We start from the raw sequence: 21,408 nt of genomic DNA on the forward strand, positions 1-21,408 counted from the left end.
AATTTTTTCCTGGAGCCTTTAAAACCCCCTTGAGAACGTTAACTGGGCTCTTTTTACCCCCCCCCCCCCCCCAGCTTTCAAGGTATATGTCTGTAAATGCTTTGACACCTGCCGACTCCAAACTGTACCGACATTATCACTGCTGTCCCTAGGGCTCTCTCTGACCCGTCATTGCTCTCTGGCTGCATCTACTACTGTTCTTTTCTGGTTCATCACTGTCACTTCTGTGCTGCTGCTTGTCTTCCAAAGCACTACCCTGCCAAGGACCCGTGTGCTACTTCTGTTGAACCAGAATGCTTTCTCCAGTCAAAAGCTTAATTCACTTCATCTCAGGTTTTTGTTCAGTTATGACCTCCTCTGTGAAGTCTGACCACTCCTCAGTTTCTTCCCCTTTCCTTCATTGTTTCGCCATTTTACTACTTAATTTTTAAATTCTCTGTGGTCCCAAAGAAATAACAACACAAGTGATTTTGTTGTTTACTGATAGACTCCTACTACCTGAACCAGTGCTGGAGTGTATAAGCACTCTGAATATAAGAAAACCAGTGGTCAGGAGAAATTCCCTTTTCCCAAGTAAATCTGTAGTATTTCCTTCATTTGCTAGTGCACTTGGAGAAATACTGAAATGAGGAATTCAGAATCCTTCCACCAGTGTGGCTATTACAACTATAATTCACTGTAACAACATTTTTTGGTCTCAGAATTTATTAGTAAGACTTTATGGGTGATAAAATTAAACTAAGTGTAAGTAGGAGAGAAGGTCAGATGCTACTTTTAGGGCTCCATCTACTAGTTGGTCAAACCTGATGAACGGTTTGAATGATTACCATGTATTCACCATGCACCAGAGACGTATATAGAGAAGAAATAAAAATTAATGTTGAAGGTAATTGCGAGCAGGAGAGAAGTACAGACTGTCACTGAGTGCAGTTAGAAACAGGAGTTGAGAGGAGGAAGAAGCTGATGTGGTCCAGGGTGTCTGTCATCACTAAAATACACTAATGGTGTTTTGTAGGCCATCTGGTAAAGAGAAGAGCTAAGAAATACACCAGGACTGGATTAGATCACAGATGCTGTGTTCTCTTGATGCAAATCTAAGGCAAATTTGTCAATACATAGAAATTGACTTTTCACTGAAACATGTGATTTGCATCTATCTTGTATATTATCTTTGAGAGAAAAATCAGTATTTGATTTTGTGATATTTCTGTGATATTTTATTGCAGGAAAAAAACCTGGGCACAAATTCTGATTTTTTTCCCTTTACCAGTTACTTGTTTTTGTGCAAGTTGCTCATCAATACCCATATGATCATTTTAGGTTTGGAACTATTAACATGAAGACAGTAAAAAGAGAATATATACTATTCATAATATTAATGACAGTGGAATTAAACCAATGTATACTGCAAGAATTTTAGAGAATTAAAGCATTCATGAAACCCTCTTATGTATTTAAATGCTTAGCATTACCAATGATTGCTATGAATAAAAGTGTTTTCAATGTATCAAGGCTTATCCCCTATAGTGATCTCAAAGTATGATTTTGTTGGGTTATAAACTCTGACAGAAGAAATTCCTTCTTTGATTGTTAAAAATCAAGTCTCACTTGTTTACAGACTAGGGACTGTCTGTAATTACATTATTAAGGGCTACTAATAAGTGAAAAATCTTCAGGTATCAGGAATGTAAACATTGAAGTTACCATGAACCAAAGGGGAAATAGAAACTGAAAGTTGAACTGAAAATATAGCATATCAAAATTTGTGTTGTTTACCAAAGCAAATTTTAAAGGCCTAACTAAAATTAATAATCTATATTTGTACCTTCGGAAACTTCAAGAGAATAAAATAAACCTAAAGTATGTTAAAGAAGTAGTCTAATAGAAATAAGGCCCCCCAAAAATCAATGAAATAGTATAAAATAAGCAAAAGTAGTTATCACTAACAAGCTTAGAAGTTGATTCTTTAAGAAAGATTAATAAGGGGCTGGAGAGATGGCTCAGCTGTTAAGAGCACTGGCTGCTCTTGCAGAGGACCCGAGTTTAATTCCCAGGACCCACATGGCGACTAACAGCCATCTGTATCTCCAGTTCCAGGGGATCTGATGCCATCTTCTGACCTCCATGGGCTTTGCAGGATATGGGTGCATCTACCTACATGCAGGCAATATACTCATACACATAAAATAAAAATAGTATTTTTAAAAGATTAATACTATCCATAACCTCCCAGCAACACTGATAAAGTAGGAGAAAATCTAGATTACCAGTGTCAAGAATGATGGACTAGATAACACTACAGCCTAAAGTCATTTAAAGTGCAATAAGGTGGTACTGTGAACAACTTTATGACAGTAAATTCTGTAGCTCAGATGAAATGTACAAAGTCCTTGAAAAGCACAGTTTATCAACTAATTGAGGATGAATTAAAAATCTAACTACATATATATTTTTAAAGGAAGTATACAATTTAAGCTTTGAAAAATCTCCAGCCTTGGTTTAAATAATGCTTAGCAAAGGCTTAAGGAAGAAGAAATAGTGCCGCTGCTGCAGAAGTCCTGGGAAATAGAGGGGAAGGAGACACCTCTGTTAGGACATTGTAACCCTGCTACTAAAGCTAGACCTGCAATAAGTGAAAATTATAGTTCAGTACACCTTAAGATGCAAAAATCCTTAATGTAACATTAGCAAATTGATCCTAGTAACAGATTTCACACGCACACACACACACACACACACACACACACACACACACACACAAACAAACAATGATAGTGTTAAAATCAGCGAATATTGTTTCTGACTTATCAGTCAAGAAAATAGAATCATTTCAATAGATACTGAAAGAATGCCCCTTCATGATCAAGCACTCTTACCCATCGAGAATAGCAAAAATCCCTCAACCTGTCCCATACCAATGAAAGCCTGCAATCAGCAGTACAGAAAACACTGACATATTGAGTGTTTTCCACATTTAATTGGGAATGTGACAGGCATGTTTCTTCTTTCTGTTTTCATTCAGTATTATACTGGAAATCCTGGGGACTGCAGTAAACAAGAAAAGGAAATCTGAGACATAATTGGACTAAAGAAGTAAAAATCTCTTTATTAGTAGATGATGCAGTTTGAGAAAGTAAAAATCCTTATTCCTCTCTGTTCCTAACAAAAGTTTAGCCATAAAAGAGCAGTGCCATGCATCCATTGCAACAATATCTGGAAACACAAAACCAGGGGGTGTTCTTTTTTAAATTTTAAAGTATTTTATTAGCATTGCTTTCTGTAAGAGATAACATGATTATATTGAAAAATGCTGTATACACATATCAAGCTGGAGAGATGGCTCAGTACCTAAAAAGTGCTGGCTGCTCTTGCAGAAGACCTGGGTTCAAATCCCAGCATCCACCATGTGGTTAACAACCTTCTGTAACTCCAGTTCCAGGGGATCCAGTGCCTTCTTCTGTCCTTTACGGGCACTGCATGACATAGGTGCACTTAACATACATGCTGGCATGATTACAACACATAAAACAAAAATAATAAAAACATTCTTTTAAAAAGAAACAAAAATATGCAAATGCTTTTAACTCTTTTGAAGCAAATTTGGTTTCCATTTACAATTTAATATCTGCTTTGCAAAGTTGATTAAATGCCTCAAAATATATTTATCAGCCCTTAGGAATTTTTCTCACTCTGATTTTTTTCAATAACTAGGTACTACAGAAAGCAACACAGGTTGTTGAGAGTGAACTGGATAAATGTGTAGAAGACATAATGAGGGAAAAGAACATTAGCTCTGAGAAGGATGCCAGGTATGCTTCTTTCTCTTGATTCTGCTCTTGTAGCCCGTGGTGTGGAGTGCTTAAATAGTCATTCAACTGTATCGGAGAATGTTTGTGGACATGATCCAAGTCAGCCCTCTCACTTCATCCCAAGAGCATTGAGGTTCCGAATAATGTTGACAGGCATAGGGCTAAACCCTGTGTCCCTAGGTAACCCCACCCCTCCCAATCCAGTGCCACTACTCTGAAGGTTAAGCAACTTTGGCAACTGCCCTTTTTGTCCTTCAACCTTCAGTTTCTCTGCCTTCCACAGGCAAGGTCTTCCCTGACCCGTCTGGTGAGTTAGGTGTGCTGCTGTGTCCTCATGGAGCTTTCTGACCTGCATAACCCACTGCACGAGAGAGTTCTGTATGTGCTGTGCTCTTGTTCCACAGTAGGAGCTAAACAGCCTGCTAGATAGCTGACAGGTGTACTGAAGGGCTTGTGCGATGCACCAAGGGATTAGATGCCTTCTGTGTTATAAGTAATTAAGCTGTGTTACCAGGTATTTAAGGAAGATGAAGGATTGATGTCATGATGTAATAAGAGCAGTTAGGAGACGAGTCATTCAGGTAAGAAATGAGAAAGCCATAAATCCAGCAAGGAATTGGTGACCTGAAGATTGGTTTGAGTGTATTTCAGAGACAGGATCAGGACTTGGTTTTGAAGGGTATTCAGGGACAGGATCAGGTCTTCTGATGCATTGATGAATGAGGGTAGAATGCTGTAGCTTGGGGAACTATATTAGTGATGTCAAAAATAGATTAGAGTTTTGCTATTAAAAGGATATTTCTTCAGGGAAAATAGGCTGTTGTATTTGAGGAAACTGAGATAACTTAAAAAATTAGGTATGTTGGTAATACCTGACAATTGGGAATGTGTTAGATTGCTCAGAGAAAATGTGAGAGTGAATCCTTGTAATGGCAGTTTGTCAGTGCTGCCACATCTTGCCCTCTGTCTAGCCCGTCTTATAGTCCTGTGTAATGCTCTGCACAGTCCTTGGTGTTTAAGGAGGCCCTTCGTACTTATGTTAAACTGAAAGCTAAGAAACACTTTCTCAATAGCTATATGAACCATAGGCGGTGGAAGGCATTGCTTTATTATAATAGGAGATAATGATTTAAACAATACTTTGATCTTTTCAGTTTTAAAGTCTGCATGAGAACATGCTTACTGCAGATAACTGGCTATAAACAGCTTTACTTGGATATAGAAAATGTGAGGAAGAAACCCTATGATTCTGACAATGCACAGCATGAAAAACTGCTTCTCAAGGTAAGCATTGGTTCTGTGCAGAGTGGCTGATTCCTGGAAAAGTGACTTGGGCTTCAGCTGAGAGAGGTCTGTACAATTCCAGAGGCCCATTTGGTCCCCCAGTTTAGTTGTTTCTTAGAGAATTTATGTTAGATTTCATTAATAGGGAAATATTAACAGCTTTTATCTGATAAGCATCTTTAAAATAGGTTCAAATAAGTTAAATTTTAATGCTTTTATACCATAATGAAAGAGCTCTTCAACTGGAAAACCTGGGGTCCACAGACCACAGATCTTCCCATTCATCTAAATTGCTCATATAATATTGACAGTTTTCAGCAGCTCTTCAAATTGTGAATGCATGTCCCTTTCCAAATTATTACACCAGATATTTTGGGACTAATACAATGTAATTAACACATAATGCCACAATAGACCTAAACATTAAGAAGGTGAAAAAGAAAGTTATTTAAAACTTTTCCTGCTTTTTATTTCTGACATATGCACATGTGAGGGTGATAATGGCCTGGAGAAAAACTTGACAGGTTTTCCAGTCTAGTCCCTTCATTTGAGGGATGAAGATTCTAAGGCCCAGGGAGATGAAGTGATTTGCTTTAGGTGCTAAAACAAAAGGGCCTGGATGAGAGCTGTTTCCTGCTCATTTTCTGCTCTTGCTCACATTGTATTTTAACATGTTAAAAGTCTTTTTTTTCTTTCTTCCATTTGCTCCCCTTTCACCTTTCTTTGCTTTCCCTCCTCTCTTCTCCTTCCTCCTCTCCTCCTCCTTTCCTCTTCCTTCTCCTCCTTTTTCTTGCCCCTCCCTATCTCCTGTTCCTCCTCCAACCCCTCCATTAAAGTAGCGGTTTCCTTATGAGGTGTTCATACTTAGTTCTGACTGACCCTCCCCTCTTCCCTCCTCTCCCTTGTTTCCCTGTTCCTCAGCCCTATTTAAACCTTTCCACCTCCAGTATTTCCCTTTCCCCTTTCCTAGCACGTGTGTTCCATTACCATTAAAGCACATAGCCTGGTGCACTTGGAGTTAGAAGTTGTAACTAAAACTACTATGGAAAGTAACATTGACAATGTCTAAGTATGGCAACATACTTAAAACAACAAAACCTTTTCCAGGAAATGTATAACATGCACACTTCACCTAGCTGCAAAATTAAAATAAAGGGCTGGAGAGATAGGTCAGCAGTTAAGAGCACTTACTGCTCTTGCAGAGGACCCAGGTTCTATTCCCAGCACCCACATGGCGGCTAAGAACTGTCCTTAACTCCAGTTCCAGGGGATCCAACGCCCTCTTCTGACCTCCATGGCATCGCACAACACAGGTGCACTCACATACATGCAGGCAATATACCTGTAGACATAAAATAAAAAATAATAAATATTCAAAAATAAATAAGGGGCTGGAGAGATGGCTGGCTCAGTGGTTAAGAACACTGATTGTTCTTGCAGAACACCTGGGTTCGAATCCCAGCACCCACATGGCAGCTAACAACTGTCTGTAACTCCAGTCCCAGGGGATCCGACAGCCTCTTCTGACCTCCGCAGGCATTGCACGACACGGGTGCACTTACCTACATGCAGGCAATACACACATACACATAAAATAAAAAAATAAATAAAATTAAAAATAATCAAACTTTATTCTACCATGAGACTAATGAAGAGCTGTTTTATGGATTCAGCTTTTGTTTTAAAATGTTTAAAATTATGCCAGACACTCATTAAGGATTATTAATTGCTATTTCTTTCCTCGTCATCATCATTTTTTCGATAATTTCAGACATAATACTTTCCCTCCTGAAGGAATAAGATACAAATCCTAGGACTCTAGTCTATGTAACTTTTCCCTTGGCAATTCATTATGAAATTCAGCTTTGATAGTAGAATGCCCGTTTGCCTGCCATGGATTTCCCAGCATACTCCTCAGCAGTCCTACTGGTAAAGAGCTCTGGAATCCGCTGTACCAACTATAGTGTAGTCCAAAGACCATGCTCGCCAGCCAGCCTTAATCAGTGTTTAATATTTAGATCTAAACTTACACCTTAACCCTATGAAATCAGAACCTTCAGGAGTGGAGACTAGAAATGATACTTATGGATATTATTTTTTGAGTATTGAAAGAGCGTGATGGCACACACTCGTAATCTAAGCACTTTGGAGATTGAATCAGGAGGATGGAGAATTTAAGACCATCCTGGGCTATATAGCAAGACCCTGTCTCAGTAAACAGACAAAATTGTGTGGTATTAGAGCCAGGGATGGTGGTGCATGCCTTTAAACCCAGCAAGCTTGGGGCAGAGGCAGGTGGACTTCTGTGAGTTTGAGCCCAGCCTTGTCTACCTAATGAGTTCCAGGACAGCTGGGGCTACAGAGAGACCCTGTCTCAAAAAAAGACAAAAAAAAAAAAAGAAAAAGAAAAATTGTGTGGTATGGGTTTTGCAATGCAGCTTTCCACGTTCCGAAGCCTTAATATTAGCGTACTCAAACTCCTTGCTAGACAAAGTCCAACCTCATTGGATTTAGTGTCAGAGCCAGAATCCCAGCCCTTCAAGTTGTATTTAAGTGACAGGATATGCCTTTCATTAGGAGTCATTTACTCCACAATGCCTTAAATGGTAATGACATGGGGTAAAATGCAAGTATTTCTGTTTGTAAATTTTTTTTACACTTTTTTAATATTTTATTTATTATTTTTATTTTATGTGTATGCGTGTATTGCCTGCATGTAAGTAAGTGCCTCCGTGTCGTGCAATGCCCACAGAGAACAGAAGAGACTGTCGGATCCCCTGGAATTGGAGTTACAGACAGTTGTTAGCTGCCATGTGGGTGCTGGGATTCGACCTCGGGTCTTCTGCAGGAACAGTCAGTGTTCTTAACCACCGTGCTATCTCTTCAGCCCCAAATTTTTACACTTTTTTTTTCCCCTTCAGAGCTGAGGACTGAACTCAGGGCCCTGCGCTTGCTAGGCAAGCTCTCTACCACTGAGCTAAATCCCCAACCAAAATCAACTTCTATAAGACTGCTTTGAGACTTATTATATTGAATTTTGAAAATGACTAAATTTTCTTAACTATTTTTCATTGATCAGTTTTTTGGTATATATTTGATAGCTATTCTTAAACTCTCAGTGTTAAGGATTACACTTATTTAAAACCAAGTCATATTTTTTCTTTTAAAACTAAAAGTTTCTAAAATGGTGATGATACAGCTTGAGTCTTACTGATATCATTTCTTCATGATCCTGTCCCTCAGGCATATTTTTTTTTTTAGATTAGAGATTAATTATCCACCATTATAGCAGAGCCTATTTAAGTTGAATGCTTGGTCATTTACCTAATACTGTCTTCTTCTCAAGCAATTCTAGTTCTAATATTTGTGTGTTAGTAAGCAAAGACATCTTATCACTTCAGATTTCTGTATATCATTTGTACCCTTTAAAAAATCTCTATAAGTCTTTTTGGTTGAAATATGCTGCATTTTTAAGGGCAACTGAAAGGTCTGTTGATCTTATGATTTGCATATAAAAGTGGTTTACTTGAAAGTATACAGTTGCTAGTTATTAAGCTATGAGAAGGAAAATGTCATGGTAAGTTAAGAGCATCAGTTTTATTTGTAACAAGGGAACCTGTTTGTGCAGCTTTGGAATCTTCTAATGCCCACAAAGAAGTTGAAGGCTCGTATCTCCAAGCAGTGGGCTGACATTGGTTTCCAGGGTGATGATCCCAAAACAGACTTCAGAGGCATGGGCATACTAGGATTAATCAATCTTGTGTAAGTAAACATGAGTTTTAGTTCCTTTGCTAACTGAAATCACATGCTATTTCTAGTCTTGCTAATGAGGACTGACCTTGCTGTTTCATACTGTCCCTAAATTGTAATAGCTATAGTTGTCATACTTTATGTGCTGACAACAGTATGAAGATTGGAAGCATGTGCACGCGTGTGCGTGTGTGTGCCTGCATGTGGACGTGTACATGTCTGATTATTTACCATTGCTTCCCTTTTCCTTCCTTCTGGCACTTTTCTGATACCTATGTAAGAACTCTGCACCCCCTTCTTTGCTGTTCCCATCCTTTTGTCTCTGCTTTATGGGCTCTGATTCCATTTGGGGAAACGAGATAAGGTGATAAGGTGTTCCTCATGACCTGTGGCAACTGATGTGCGCCCCCACCAATGAGAACCTGTGACAGCTTGCATTTTTTATCCTTCAATAGATTTGGTACATGCATGAAATCCCAAAACATGTAGTTTAAGTCACAATTGATAACTAAGACGATTCGATAATAAACTTCAAGATCGATTTCTTCTTAAACAGATATGCAGATGTACAAATTAGGGGGTGTGAGTCTATGGACTGTGGATTGTAATTTACATACTCTAAGTAATGTTTAGAATGGAGAGCCAACAGTTAAATTGGATAATGTGAAAAAAATTTAAATTGAGCTAAATTAAGTTAATATTGAGAAAAAAAATTAGGTCAATATAGATAAAGCTGTTTGAGGGAAAATAGAAGGTGCTATAGTGAGATTTCAATATTTTCTTTAATTATGAAAGCATGTGTTTTTTGGTGCTGTGTAAACTTTTTATAAATTGTATTTAATTGTTTCCTAAGCATAAACTGCATAGTAATTTTTAAAGAATCAAATTATAAAAAATGATTTCTCAGCATCCATCAGTAAAGAATTTAATTGAGCCTGAAGTTTAAATAAGATTTGACTCTAGGCTGTGGTGAGGAATTTTGGTGAACCTTTAAATGAACCACAGATGTCTTCCTTGTAGTTAAAAGTAGCAGCTGAAGCTGGGCATGGTGAATGCCTTTAATCTCAGCACTTGGGAGGCAGAGGCAGGCAAATCTCTGTAAGTTTGAGGCCAGCCTGGTCTACATAGGGAATAACAGGCCAGCTGGGGCTACAGAGAAACCCTGTCTCAAAAAAGAAAAACAACAAAGAAAGTACCAGCTGATGTGAAACTGGCCAGGATTCACATATATTAGTAACAATGGGTTGGAAGCGACTGAAGCATAAACAGAGCTCTGATTCCTGAGTTGTTTGTTGTCCTTTGTATGGAGCTGGAACACTTCAGGAGCCAGACAGAGTCCAGGAACAGGCAGGCTGTGCAAACACCCATACCTAGTTTATCATTTCACATCACTAGGCCTTTGTAATCTGATACTTTCTTGCTTTGAACAGTAGTTCATGGCTTTATAAATGAATAGGGAAGTGATGTAGAAGAGAGAATATTGTACAGAAAATGAATTCCAGGAATACTGAAGAAAGCTGAGTAAACGAAGAAATAGAGAAGTAAAAGTATCTGTGAGTAAAGGCCAAGAATGCGTGTAGGAAGGCAGGGTGAAAAGGGGAAAGAAGTAACAGGTGCTGTGAACTTACTCTTCACAATTAGACACTGAGGTAGGGATGCCTGGACAAGTGCTGAAGGAAATAAAACTTGCTCTGTGTTACAAATTGAGTATTTTAAGAGTAGTTGCAATTTTAAAATGCTAATGACAGTTGTATGAGGAACATTGTGTACAAATGTTAAATATAAACAGTCTTTTAAGGGTATTGTAGAGCCTTCCAAGGGGTAAGTACTTAGGAAAGCACTGCGATAAGCAGGCTCTTTTTGAGTTGGGGTTTATAATACCCCTTGAGAGTCTGAACAAAGCTGTGTACGTGCCCTCTCCAGAAAATGTGCTCAGTGCAAAGTCCATGCTTAAGACTTCCTGGCCTCCCCTGCATTCATAACTGAACCTTCATTGATGGGCTTTAAGTTAACAGCCCCTGGTTTAATGGGTTAAAACTCAAGCCAGTGGAGAAAAATGGAAGTATATCACATTAGTCTGTAGAAGTGAAAATGGAGGAAGGAGATATACTGTGTGTGTGTATCATACTAATCCATATGCCAGTGTCCTGTCCTCATCATGTGTGCACACACTCACTGAGCACTGTAAGGTGAGCCAGACATGGAGCTAGCTTGGCCCTATCTTTAGGAGCTCAAACTTTGCATCAGTGTGGACCAGAAGAATGTATGAACCTATGAATAAATAGCTTTCTATGTTTCTGTGGCTACTACTAATACTTTTGTTACATTAAGTTTTTTGTTGTTGTGGTTTGGTTTGGTTTGGAGGGGGTGTGAGGGCAAAGGGAGGCTTTTGGCTTCTTTTGTTTTGCACTGAAGATGGTATTAAACAGTACCCACTCAGTTAACAGCAGGAAAAGTAACCTAGGTGAAAGGAAGAGTGTCCTAAAAAGTTCATTTTGAGTATAGAGCTAGAAAAAACAACCTCTAAAAAAAAAATACTATATTTTTCTTTTCTAATCCTTTTTTAAAGTGATTTCTTTGTTAAAATGCTTGCCAAGAGCCTGTCAACCTGTGTTCTTTGCTTAATAGGCCGGATTTCTTAGGATTCACTTTGGCTCAGAAACACTGAGGTGATCTAAGATGGAGGTGGATGATCCTGGTTCTGGGAGGCTGTCGTTTTTGACATCAGCAGCTGATTCTGGATAGCTTAAGCTTGAGTGATGTGTACTTTTCATTATTTTCTTTGAACTTTTTTAGGTATTTCAGTGAAAATTATACCAGTGAAGCTCATCAGATTCTTTCCCGCTCAAATCACCCAAAATTAGGGTAAGCTGGTTAAACATTAAAGAAACTAGTCCCTTGCATTTAAAATGAGTAAATTTGAAGAAGGCATTTCAAGATGTATTTTAAAATTAGGCTGTTCTAATTAATGATAACTACACGAAGGATATTATGTGATGCATTATTTTTAAGGAAAAATGATCAATAGAAGTTTAATATTTTAATGAATCTTATCACAACATATGGTTTATAGAGATAGGGGCTCCTATAAACTTTTTTGGAGAAATATATTTGAAAATAGGAATCTAAAATACTGAAATAGGAAATGAGAATTAGCTTTGAAAATTATAAAGAAAATTCAAGTCATATTATTAGCTTTATATTGCTTTGTATTCTGATGGTATCATCTTTGAAAAAAAAAACGTAATAATTAAACCAATATGGTTTGTTAAATGTTATTCTCTTATTTTAAACTTCATATGAACAAAGCTTTATTTTTATTTCTTAGCTTCTACCCAGAAATTAGCAGTCTTTAAAAAGTGATAGCTTTGAATAAATTCTGGTTATCTTAGTGTAGAGAGATTATCATGAAGTCAGTACTGTGTTAGAAATGAAACAAAGCCAGTTTTAGTCAATTAGTAAATCCCTTACATAATTTAAAATTGACATCTTATACTATTGCTGGCTGGTATAACTGGTGATGTTTCTGACATAGGTATTCTTATGCAATAGTTGGAATCAATCTTACAGAGATGGCTTATAGTTTACTGAAGAGCGAAGCCTTGAAGCTTCATCTCTACCACTTTGTTCCTGGGATACCAACAATGGAGCACTTCCACCAGTTTTACTGTGAGTATTGAAATGAATTCATAGTAGAGCCGACAAGGACAGTTTTTAAAGTACTAGAAGGCAGACTATCTGTGTTAAAGCCTGATGTCTGCAAGCAGAAGCTTGTGCTTATCATCTTATTCTTCAGGATCCAGGAGAATGACGGACGGTAGATCTCTAAGAGTATTTTGTACTTTACTTTCTGTATTCGGGGTTAAAAAAGGATTATCAAGACAGTTGTTTTACAAGAATGCACATTTAGCTTAACTTTTCTGTAGACATTCATTATTCAGTCAACTACAAAATGAATTTTCCTTCTTGAGTACTGGTTAATGAATGAATGCTGTGGAATTGAGAATAGACCATTTACTGTTTGTTTTGTCATTCTTATAAAGAAAATTAAAGACTAGGAAGATGGCTTAGTGGATAAAGCACTTATTGTACAAGCATGTGAGCCTGTGTTGGGCTCCCCAGAACCCATGTAACAGCCAGCGGGATCTGCTGTGCCTGGAAGGCCAGGATGGGAGCCTTGGGGCAGGCTGGCTAGCCAGACTAACTGGAATTGGCAAGCTCTGGATTCAGTAAGAGAGCCTGTCTCATAGAATGTGGAACGCAACTGTGGAAGACACTGGACATTAACTTCAGCCCCCCCCCCACGTGCACATGCACTTCCCCATACACATGTGCCCACATATGTGGGAACTCATACCTTGTATACCATACACACATACATAAGCAAAAAACTAAAATGAACTTAAAGGAAATTTTCAGCTCCCTTTTCTCAAAATGTAGTGGTTGGGATGCCTCGCTGTTCTAAAAGGAGTTACTACTGTCCTGTTTAACTTTTACCATAATGGCATTTGAACACTGAGGGCTTAATTGGATGATTCAGTCTTCTAAAGCTATTGCTCAAGGTAAAAAAATTAAAATATAGCTTGGGTTCACACTCTACTTTTCTTTATATTTATGTGTTTTCAGAATGCCATTTGCGTTTGGTAGAATATTGGAAACTATTTAGGTAATGAATGGCCAAGTCATACCTTCAACCCCTGTTGAGATCGTCATCCATGTCTTTGCCATAACTTCTGCCTTTGGGTCATCCCTTCACTTTTGTGTACTTCCTAAATTTCTCTTGCACTTGGTGCTTTTTCTCCCCTTAGTAACTGTTACATCATCAGGCCTTTGCTGCTAAGTTTCTGTGTTCACTTGTAGCTAATTTCAGTATGCTGACACTCTGCCAACTTTTTAGTTATTTTAAGTGAAAATAGGTCATTTCCCCCTGTGTATGATTCCTTGGGAATCCCAGTACAAGGCTCTGTGTAATCTGAATCTTGTTAACTGTTGTAGTTTACTTTCTGTTACTGTGATAAACACCATGACCAAAAGCAACTTGGTAAGGAAAACATTCATTTTGGCTTACATGTTACAGTCTATCAATCATTGAGGGAAGCCAGGGCAGGAGCTCAGGGCAGGAACTCAAAGCAGAAACCACCAAGGGACATTGCTTACTGGTTTGCTCCAGGCTGCTATTCATCTGCCTTACATAGCCCAAGCCCTCATGCCTAGGAATGGCATCACCCCCTCTGATACCAACTAGCAATCAAGAAAATGCCCCACTTGGCATCCCACCAATCAGTATGTTAGAAGTAGTTCCTGAGTTGAGAGTCTTTGTTCCTCTGTCTCTCCCTCTCTTTCTGACTTTATCTTTTCCCTCTCTCTTCCCTCTCTGTCTTTCTATAGCTTTCTTTCTTTCTTTCTTTCTTTCTTTCTTTCTTTCTTTCTTTCTTTCTTTCTTTCTTTCTTTCTTTCTCTCTTTCTTCATTTTCTTTCTTTCCTTTCTCCTTTCTTTCTTTCTTTCTTTCTTTCTTTCTTTCTTTCTTTCTTCTTCTTTCTTGCCCCCCCCCCTTTAAAAAATGAGTTTTACACCCTTTGTCAGTAGAAGTTTCATGTCTTAGTTAAGGTTCTGCTTTTCTTAAAGGAAGTCACTTTCACTAGAATGATAATTTGAAACCTTTTTTTGAGCACATGGGCATTTTGTTGTTTCTGTTGGAGGAGTGGGCCAGATAGCTTTCACAAATTAGTTCTCAGGTCATTGTCTCTCCAGGAGAAGGAGTTGTGAAAAGATCTCTTCTCACACTTCCTCATTTCTCTTCAGTGTACCTTTATCCTCCTTTCTCTGTTTTCTGGCCTTTTCTTTGTTTACTCAGTTCTATAGGAAAGGTTGGGAACATTGAGTAGGAATAAGCTTGGCTCCATTGTTTTGGAGCATCTAACCTTGGAGCAGGTGCCCACCCTTAGCTTGGGAAGCTGCTGGCTGCACATCTAGCCAGGGGCTCAGGTCTCAGAGTCTCTGTCTTCTAGAGACTAACTTCTGCTGGATCTCCCTTCTATTTTTTGAGGGTCTTGGTTTTTAACAGGACTTTGTGATTGATGGTCCCCAAAAATATCCTCATAAGTTTTTATAACCAAAAAGTTATGTCTTAAAAACAAATTTATCAAAGAATTTTTATGTACCATAAAATTTACCCATTTTAATTAAAGTGAATATTTCAGTAAGCTTCCCTAAACTTATTAAGAGGCTGCCGTTATCCAATTTTACAGTGTTTTTGTTAACACTAGTATGACTTATGCTGATTACCATTAATCGCCTTTCTATGTTTTCCTTATTTTTAATTCCTACAGTAGAAATTTGCAAGAAATTTTAAGTGTAGAAACTTTGTACGGTGACTTCTACAGATTCTAACTTCGTAGAGACTAAGGGCAAGATGTGTGCTTTATAGAAATGATTTCCACAACCTTCTGCAAAACTTGGGGTCTTTGACCAAGGATGACTGTGGCCTTCCTAGAATCCCACAGCATTTTCCCCTTCAGATTCTGGCATCTCCTTAAATCAGTTTAGCTATTGTAGTCTCACTCAGTAGTACTTCCAGGTCTTTCTTAGACACTGATATACGCCACACACCAGCACCTTGATTCTGAAACAGGAAGTTTCTGGTATTTGAACAGCTTGCTCTTGGCCTGTGAAGTCCTCTGTAAAAGTAGCTTTCAGAACATAAGATGGGAAAGTAGCCAAAACCTCATGGCCAGAAATGCTCAAACAAATGGTATACCATAAACCAATTTCTTTTGTTACCTAGAATGTTAACCTGCAAATTGTTTTACTGTATTTGTCTATCAGGGGACTGCACGTGGGGATTAGGGAAAGTGCAGGCTCCATTTGTGTTCTTCTAGGTAGTTTCTGTCCATCTTCTGTCGTCCTAAGGTACGCACAAAACAAATGTTTAGTTAAATAAAGCTAGAAGATAGATAATGCTTTAAAGTCATTGAAAGATGATCATTCTCAGCCCATCTTTTGGAACCAACAAACAGATGGTATTTTTCCAGAGGCTTTGTTTTGGGGTATTCTCATTATTCCTGGTTGACAAAAATCCATTTTACCACATATCAAGAAACTAATCTGAAAACTGCCTTGTGAATTAATATTGGCATTGAAATATGCTGGTTTCTAACTGAGTATTCGGTTTATGGCCCATCTTATTAAAGTGGAATTTCCAGGGGCGGTGGTGGTTGTTTGCTCAGACTAGGCAATTGTAATCACTTGGCCACACTTTGTCAAGTTATTGGCTTTTCCATCCTGTTTAGGTAAAATTAGTGACTTTTCATTCCTTTTTGAAAAAAGCCTTATAGAAGAGGGCAATGAGATTCTTATGGAAACAAATCCATTTTATAAGATAACAGAAGCACTTATAGACTGTGATTTGAGCATACCATTTGGCCTCTCTGCACCTGTTTCCTCCTTGATAAAATGGGAAACAGCATCTTCCATAAATCATGGGCATGTTTTGAGGGAAGGTGAGATAAGGATGAATATAGCAAAGACCTTTAGTTGAAGCAAAATTGGGTATAGAGGTGGCAGGCATGTAGCTCAGGGCTACCTCAAGTGCTTGCCTAGCATGCATAAGACCCTGGGTTTGATCCTTCTGTGTGATAGACTTCCTGGGAGATGCAGTACACATGTCTGCTCACCCCAGATAGGGAACTCCTGTCAGACCAAAGTAGTGACAGTACCAGTGTCCACTTTGGTGAAGTCATGAGTTTTTTTTTTTAAGTCTTTATATTATTTTTTAAAATAAGAGCTCTTAAATAAAAACAGTAGAAAGATTTTGCAGTGTATTTTCTCTTCTCTGGTGTTAAGATGATTTCATATGGTCAATGAGGCCCTAGTAACTTAACTTGAAACTCACTGGTCCCAATACTCAGGCTCATAATTATCTTTTTTTCTTAATAAATAAATGATTCTCCTGTAGATGGAAAGAATAACAATGTGTGCTTTGGCTGACCACCTGGATGATTTGAGAGTTTGTTGTTAAATTACGTATAATTGCTTTCAAATGTCCCCCAGATTTTACCGCAGGTGATTTGAACACATCCATGATGCTTTCTTACTTTTTAAACTAGCCCACAGGTAATAATTGCCTGCATTCACGGAGTGCAGTGTGGTGTTATGACACACATACTGTGAAATGACCGATTCAGGATATAGATTATCCGTCAGTACCAACACGCATCCTTTCTTTGTTCAGAGAACATTCATATCCTCTCTTCTAGCTATTTTTATTTATATGACATGACACTCTACTGGTACAGTAGTGGCCACTAACCCGAGCATTCCCTTGAATTGTTACAATGACACTTTAATATTAGAGATTATACTACAATCAACCCTGGGAAGAAGATAATGATTTTTTTTTCAGGTAATTAAACTCTGGGCCAGATGCCTGCAGGAAAGAGGGGTTCATGTTTCATTTTCTAGTATCACCTCACGGTGAAGAACAGGAAAGATCAATTAAAAACTATTCTTACTTTAAGAATTACAAGTATGCTTGGAGGGCCCAGGCATTGAAATAGTGAAATGAGCCTGAGAAAATATGATTGAAGGATTCATGAAATGAAAAATGGATGAATAGGCACAGCAACCTTGAAATCTCGTAAAGAAGGACCAGTCAGGAAAATAACACAGCGAGACCAAGTTTAGGCTAGACATTGGTCTTTGCTAAATATTTGCTGAACTGGATGATCCAGCTCTGGACATCTGCCTTTTGCAAGCCTGGGGCTCATCAATTTCAGCTCTCAGCAAGGAGGGAGCCCTAGGAGAGATTATAACCATAAAAGCCCAAGAGGTTTGAGCCCTTGACAGCATCACTCATCCTCTCTCAGCCTGAACTGTCCATGTCATAATGTCTTTCTATTTCCCATATGAGAGTCAATCCTGGTTAATTAGCCTCAGTGGTGTGGAGTTCTCGATCATCCAGAGGTGACCAGTATGATTCCTGTTCTAAGAAGGAAGGAAAATTAGAATATTTGAGAGCAGCTCTAAGGACCACAGAAATGAGCAGGGACAGCAGACAGGACAGGCTGCAGGCTTCTCTCTGTTCATCCAAACCATTTCCGGAGCATCTGGACACAGAAAGGTATGGGCACAGGTGGGCTTCCTTCCTATATTGGGCAGTGGCCCAAGATGGTGAAGGCCCAAAACCACGAGTTTTTATTGTGGTTACTAACAGGAGTCTGAGTGAGGGGTTATTTAGAGGAATAGGGATGGCTCTAAAGTATACATCTCCAAAAACCCCACCTCAGCACCAACAGTGATGAAAGCTGCAAACCTGGAGCTCTCTGCACAGCTTGTAGGCAGCTCCACCACAGGAGAAATCTTGCCTCTGCAGCCTGGCTGGTCAGAGTCTCTTCCCCCAGCATTTGTTCACTCCTTTTTGTGCTGCTGGGAGGGGCCCTCCAGAATCTTCCAAGTTTCTGTTCTCCATGACCTGACCTTTTGTTTACCTTTTGAGACTTATTAGGGAACCCCCCACCCCCCAGGCATGTTTCAGTTCAGAGGAAACTGCTAGACAATAGATTCCCAGCATCTGTTGGGGCTTATAGCCCCTCGCTGTGGCTATAGCTCAGTGGTAGAGCACTTGCCTAGGGTGCATGAAGTTCTAGGTTCAGTCCCCAGTACCACAAATTAACATATAAATTCATATATATATATACACATACATATATGTCTACACATGTACATGTTTAATTTCATGAAGTACTTCAAATGCTTTCATAATTTATTTGGCTTCTATAATGAAGATAAAAATATTATGCCTATTAGAGGTCATCTGTTTTTAAGACAAAGTGCTAATAGTTTATTGAAGGAAAAAAAAAGAAACAAGGTTTAGATTTTAAAATCCTGAGTCAGGGCTGGAGAGAGAGATGGCTCAGGGGTTAAAAGCACTGGCTACTCTTTCAGAGGACCTGGTTTCTGTTCCCAGTATCCACTTGGTGGCTGACAATCATCTGTAACTCTAGTTCCAAAGGATCTGACACCCTCTTCTGGCCTCTATAGACATTGCATGGCACGAATGCATTTACATACATGCAGATAAAACACTTATATACATAAAATAAACATGCAGAACTAAAATTTTAAAAAAATAAATAAAAATCCCGAGGAAAGGCGCTTCCCTGATTTTCCCCTCGCCCAGTTTCCTGGTGCTTCACCTCATTCTTCAGCGTCTCATAGACCCTTTCCTCTTCTAGAGGTATCTTCAGAATACTGCATCTCTAAAGTTTGAGAGATTTATTGGCATTTTGGAGACACAGTAGATGTCCAGTAAATATTTTATTGAATTGGCTATTTATTTGGGCCTAAAAGGATTTAAAGTTTTACAGATTCCTAGTAGTTTTAAGGTCAGATATTATAGTCTGTGGAATTTCTTAAACTGTATTTTGTTTATTGTGACTATGTGTGTGTGTATGTGTGCATACCCGTGCATGTGTGTGTGTACTCATGTGCTACAGAACAGATGTAGAAGTCAGACAGCTTGTGGTAGTCTGCTCTCTCCTTCTACATGTATGTGGGTTCGAGGAACTGAGGTCATCAGGCTTTTGCAGCAAGCATTTGTAACCTGTTCAGCCATCTCACTTGTACCTGATATGGAATTTAAGGATCGATATATACTCGTTTCTTGTAAATTATTTACTTGTTACTGTGGTGTATGATTGGAGGTTGGAGTGGCAAGTGTGCCGTGGCATGCCTGTGGAGGTCACAGGACAACTTTTGTGTTTGTCGGTTTCTTTATAGGAGTTCTGGGCATTGAACTCAGGTTGTCAGACTTGCATGGCAAGTGCTTTTACCCACTGAGTCAACTTGCTGGCCCAAAATGATTGTATACTTTCTAAAAATGTGATAGTTTGATGTGATTTCATTCCTGAAGTCAGTATGTTTTTTATTTTTAACTGCAGGTTATCTTGTCTACGAATTTGACAAGTTTTGGTTTGAAGAAGAACCAGAAAGCATTATGTACTTCAACCTGTACAGAGAGAAGTTTCATGAAAAGATTAAAGGACTCTTAATGGATTGCAATGTGGCACTCACCTTAAAAACATAGACCATCCATAGTATCTTCTATTTCTACCACATTTTGCACACACAACAGAATTTATATGCTGTAATAGAAATTATCTGATCAACTACACTCATATATAATTTCCTACGAAAATACTTCAGAAATTCTATTTAAGAAAGCTAGTGGACAATCAGTGTATGTTTACAGTTGTTTATACACTGTTCTCCAAAGGTACCTTATCCTTCCAAAGATCCCTTCTGGAGTCACGTGAACTACAGTTTGGAACTTGGGATTTAGCCCGTTAATGTAAAAGTATAAATCAGATATTTATAGCAATTGGTTGATTAAAATGTGCACAGATCATCCTCATTTTTATGTGTTGGAACTCTCAAGTTGGTATCATATTCAAAGCTTCAAGATTGTTGTTTAGTCTGGAAATGGCTGTTTTTAACTTTGCTTTGTCTTTTTGTTTCTAGGCTAATTAGTTCCAAATAGCCCCTTAAAGCTTTCTTCGCATCTCCGTCACTGGTCTTAATGTCCCTTCCTCAGTTGCAGGGAGAGCGTGGATTGTCAAAGAGGATGTTGAATCATGGCCTGCCTTTTGGTTTCTCTGATTATTGAACATAAAACAAAATGAGAGAATGGCAGTATTGGTGACTAGCTTTTTGTTTTCAGTAACACTTTAGAGAAGTGTTATTCAGTTTCAAGGCATTTTACTAATGCTTAGTATTTGCTGTTGGCAGCTATGGAAGGAGCCTTCCTTAAAGCCTTGCTGTGTACCTACCTGAATGTGTTATGAAAGGAGATGCATTGCTAAGAAAAATTTGATTGTATTCAAAAGATAATTTCTTTTAAAATGAAACTCTCTTTGAAACTTGCACAAGAAAAAAACTTAAAGCTTTTAAAAAATCTTAGTTAAACATCATTAGTTAAGTTTGACTCACTGTTCACTGTTGCTTCTCTTTGCTTTGACTTTGTTTGACTCTGTGGTGTTTCCTGGTACTGATGTGGGACCTGGCTTAGCAGGCTGTGGGATGCCACAGTAGCTTGGGATCATGACTGTGCTTTTTGTATAGTTCTGTTCTCCAAAATTCTCAGGAGGGCAGCAAGTACTGTTGAGGATTACATGTGATGAATTTCTGATGGAATAACTTGTGTATTTTAGACATTTGTCCTCAGAGAAAAACTAAAGCCTAAAGATAAGAAAGCTCATCTGATTTAAACACTACTTAAATCCTGTGGAAACCAGTTCAAAAATCATAATTTAATCTAAAATGTGATGATACTTTGCACATCTTTTAATATCATGGTTTAAAGACTAGCTTATGTAGGATAGAGGAGGTCTTGGTACTTTTCAATAATTTGCTCACATCTTCAAATGTGTCACAGAGAAGAGCAGTAAGGAATGTCTGGTAGGAAAATAACAGATGAGGTGTTGTACAGCACATGTATTAAATGGCATGGGCTAAAATAGTTTTTCTTAAATAAGACGAAACACTTTAAAAGTTGGTTCATTTTATCAT

General features: G+C 38.4%; 1 protein-coding gene across 1 annotated transcript in view; it reads left to right on the forward strand.

The window, feature by feature from the left end:
* Elmod2 (ELMO domain containing 2) overlaps positions 1 to 20,239 on the forward strand; it is a 25,191-nt gene extending 4,952 nt beyond the window's left edge. Inside the window, exons 4-9 of the mRNA XM_008843433.3 lie at positions 3,712 to 3,809; positions 4,964 to 5,093; positions 8,722 to 8,855; positions 11,640 to 11,708; positions 12,379 to 12,512; positions 19,782 to 20,239. Coding sequence (XP_008841655.1) covers positions 3,712 to 3,809; positions 4,964 to 5,093; positions 8,722 to 8,855; positions 11,640 to 11,708; positions 12,379 to 12,512; positions 19,782 to 19,927 — 711 coding nt within the window. The 3' untranslated portion in view covers positions 19,928 to 20,239. The remainder of the gene's footprint in view (positions 1 to 3,711; positions 3,810 to 4,963; positions 5,094 to 8,721; positions 8,856 to 11,639; positions 11,709 to 12,378; positions 12,513 to 19,781) is intronic.
* Positions 20,240 to 21,408: the final 1,169 nt, after the last annotated feature.

This window comes from Nannospalax galili, unplaced genomic scaffold (assembly GCF_000622305.1).
Source record: "Nannospalax galili isolate Female #2095 unplaced genomic scaffold, S.galili_v1.0 scaffold359, whole genome shotgun sequence".
Taxonomy (NCBI): domain Eukaryota; kingdom Metazoa; phylum Chordata; class Mammalia; order Rodentia; family Spalacidae; genus Nannospalax; species Nannospalax galili.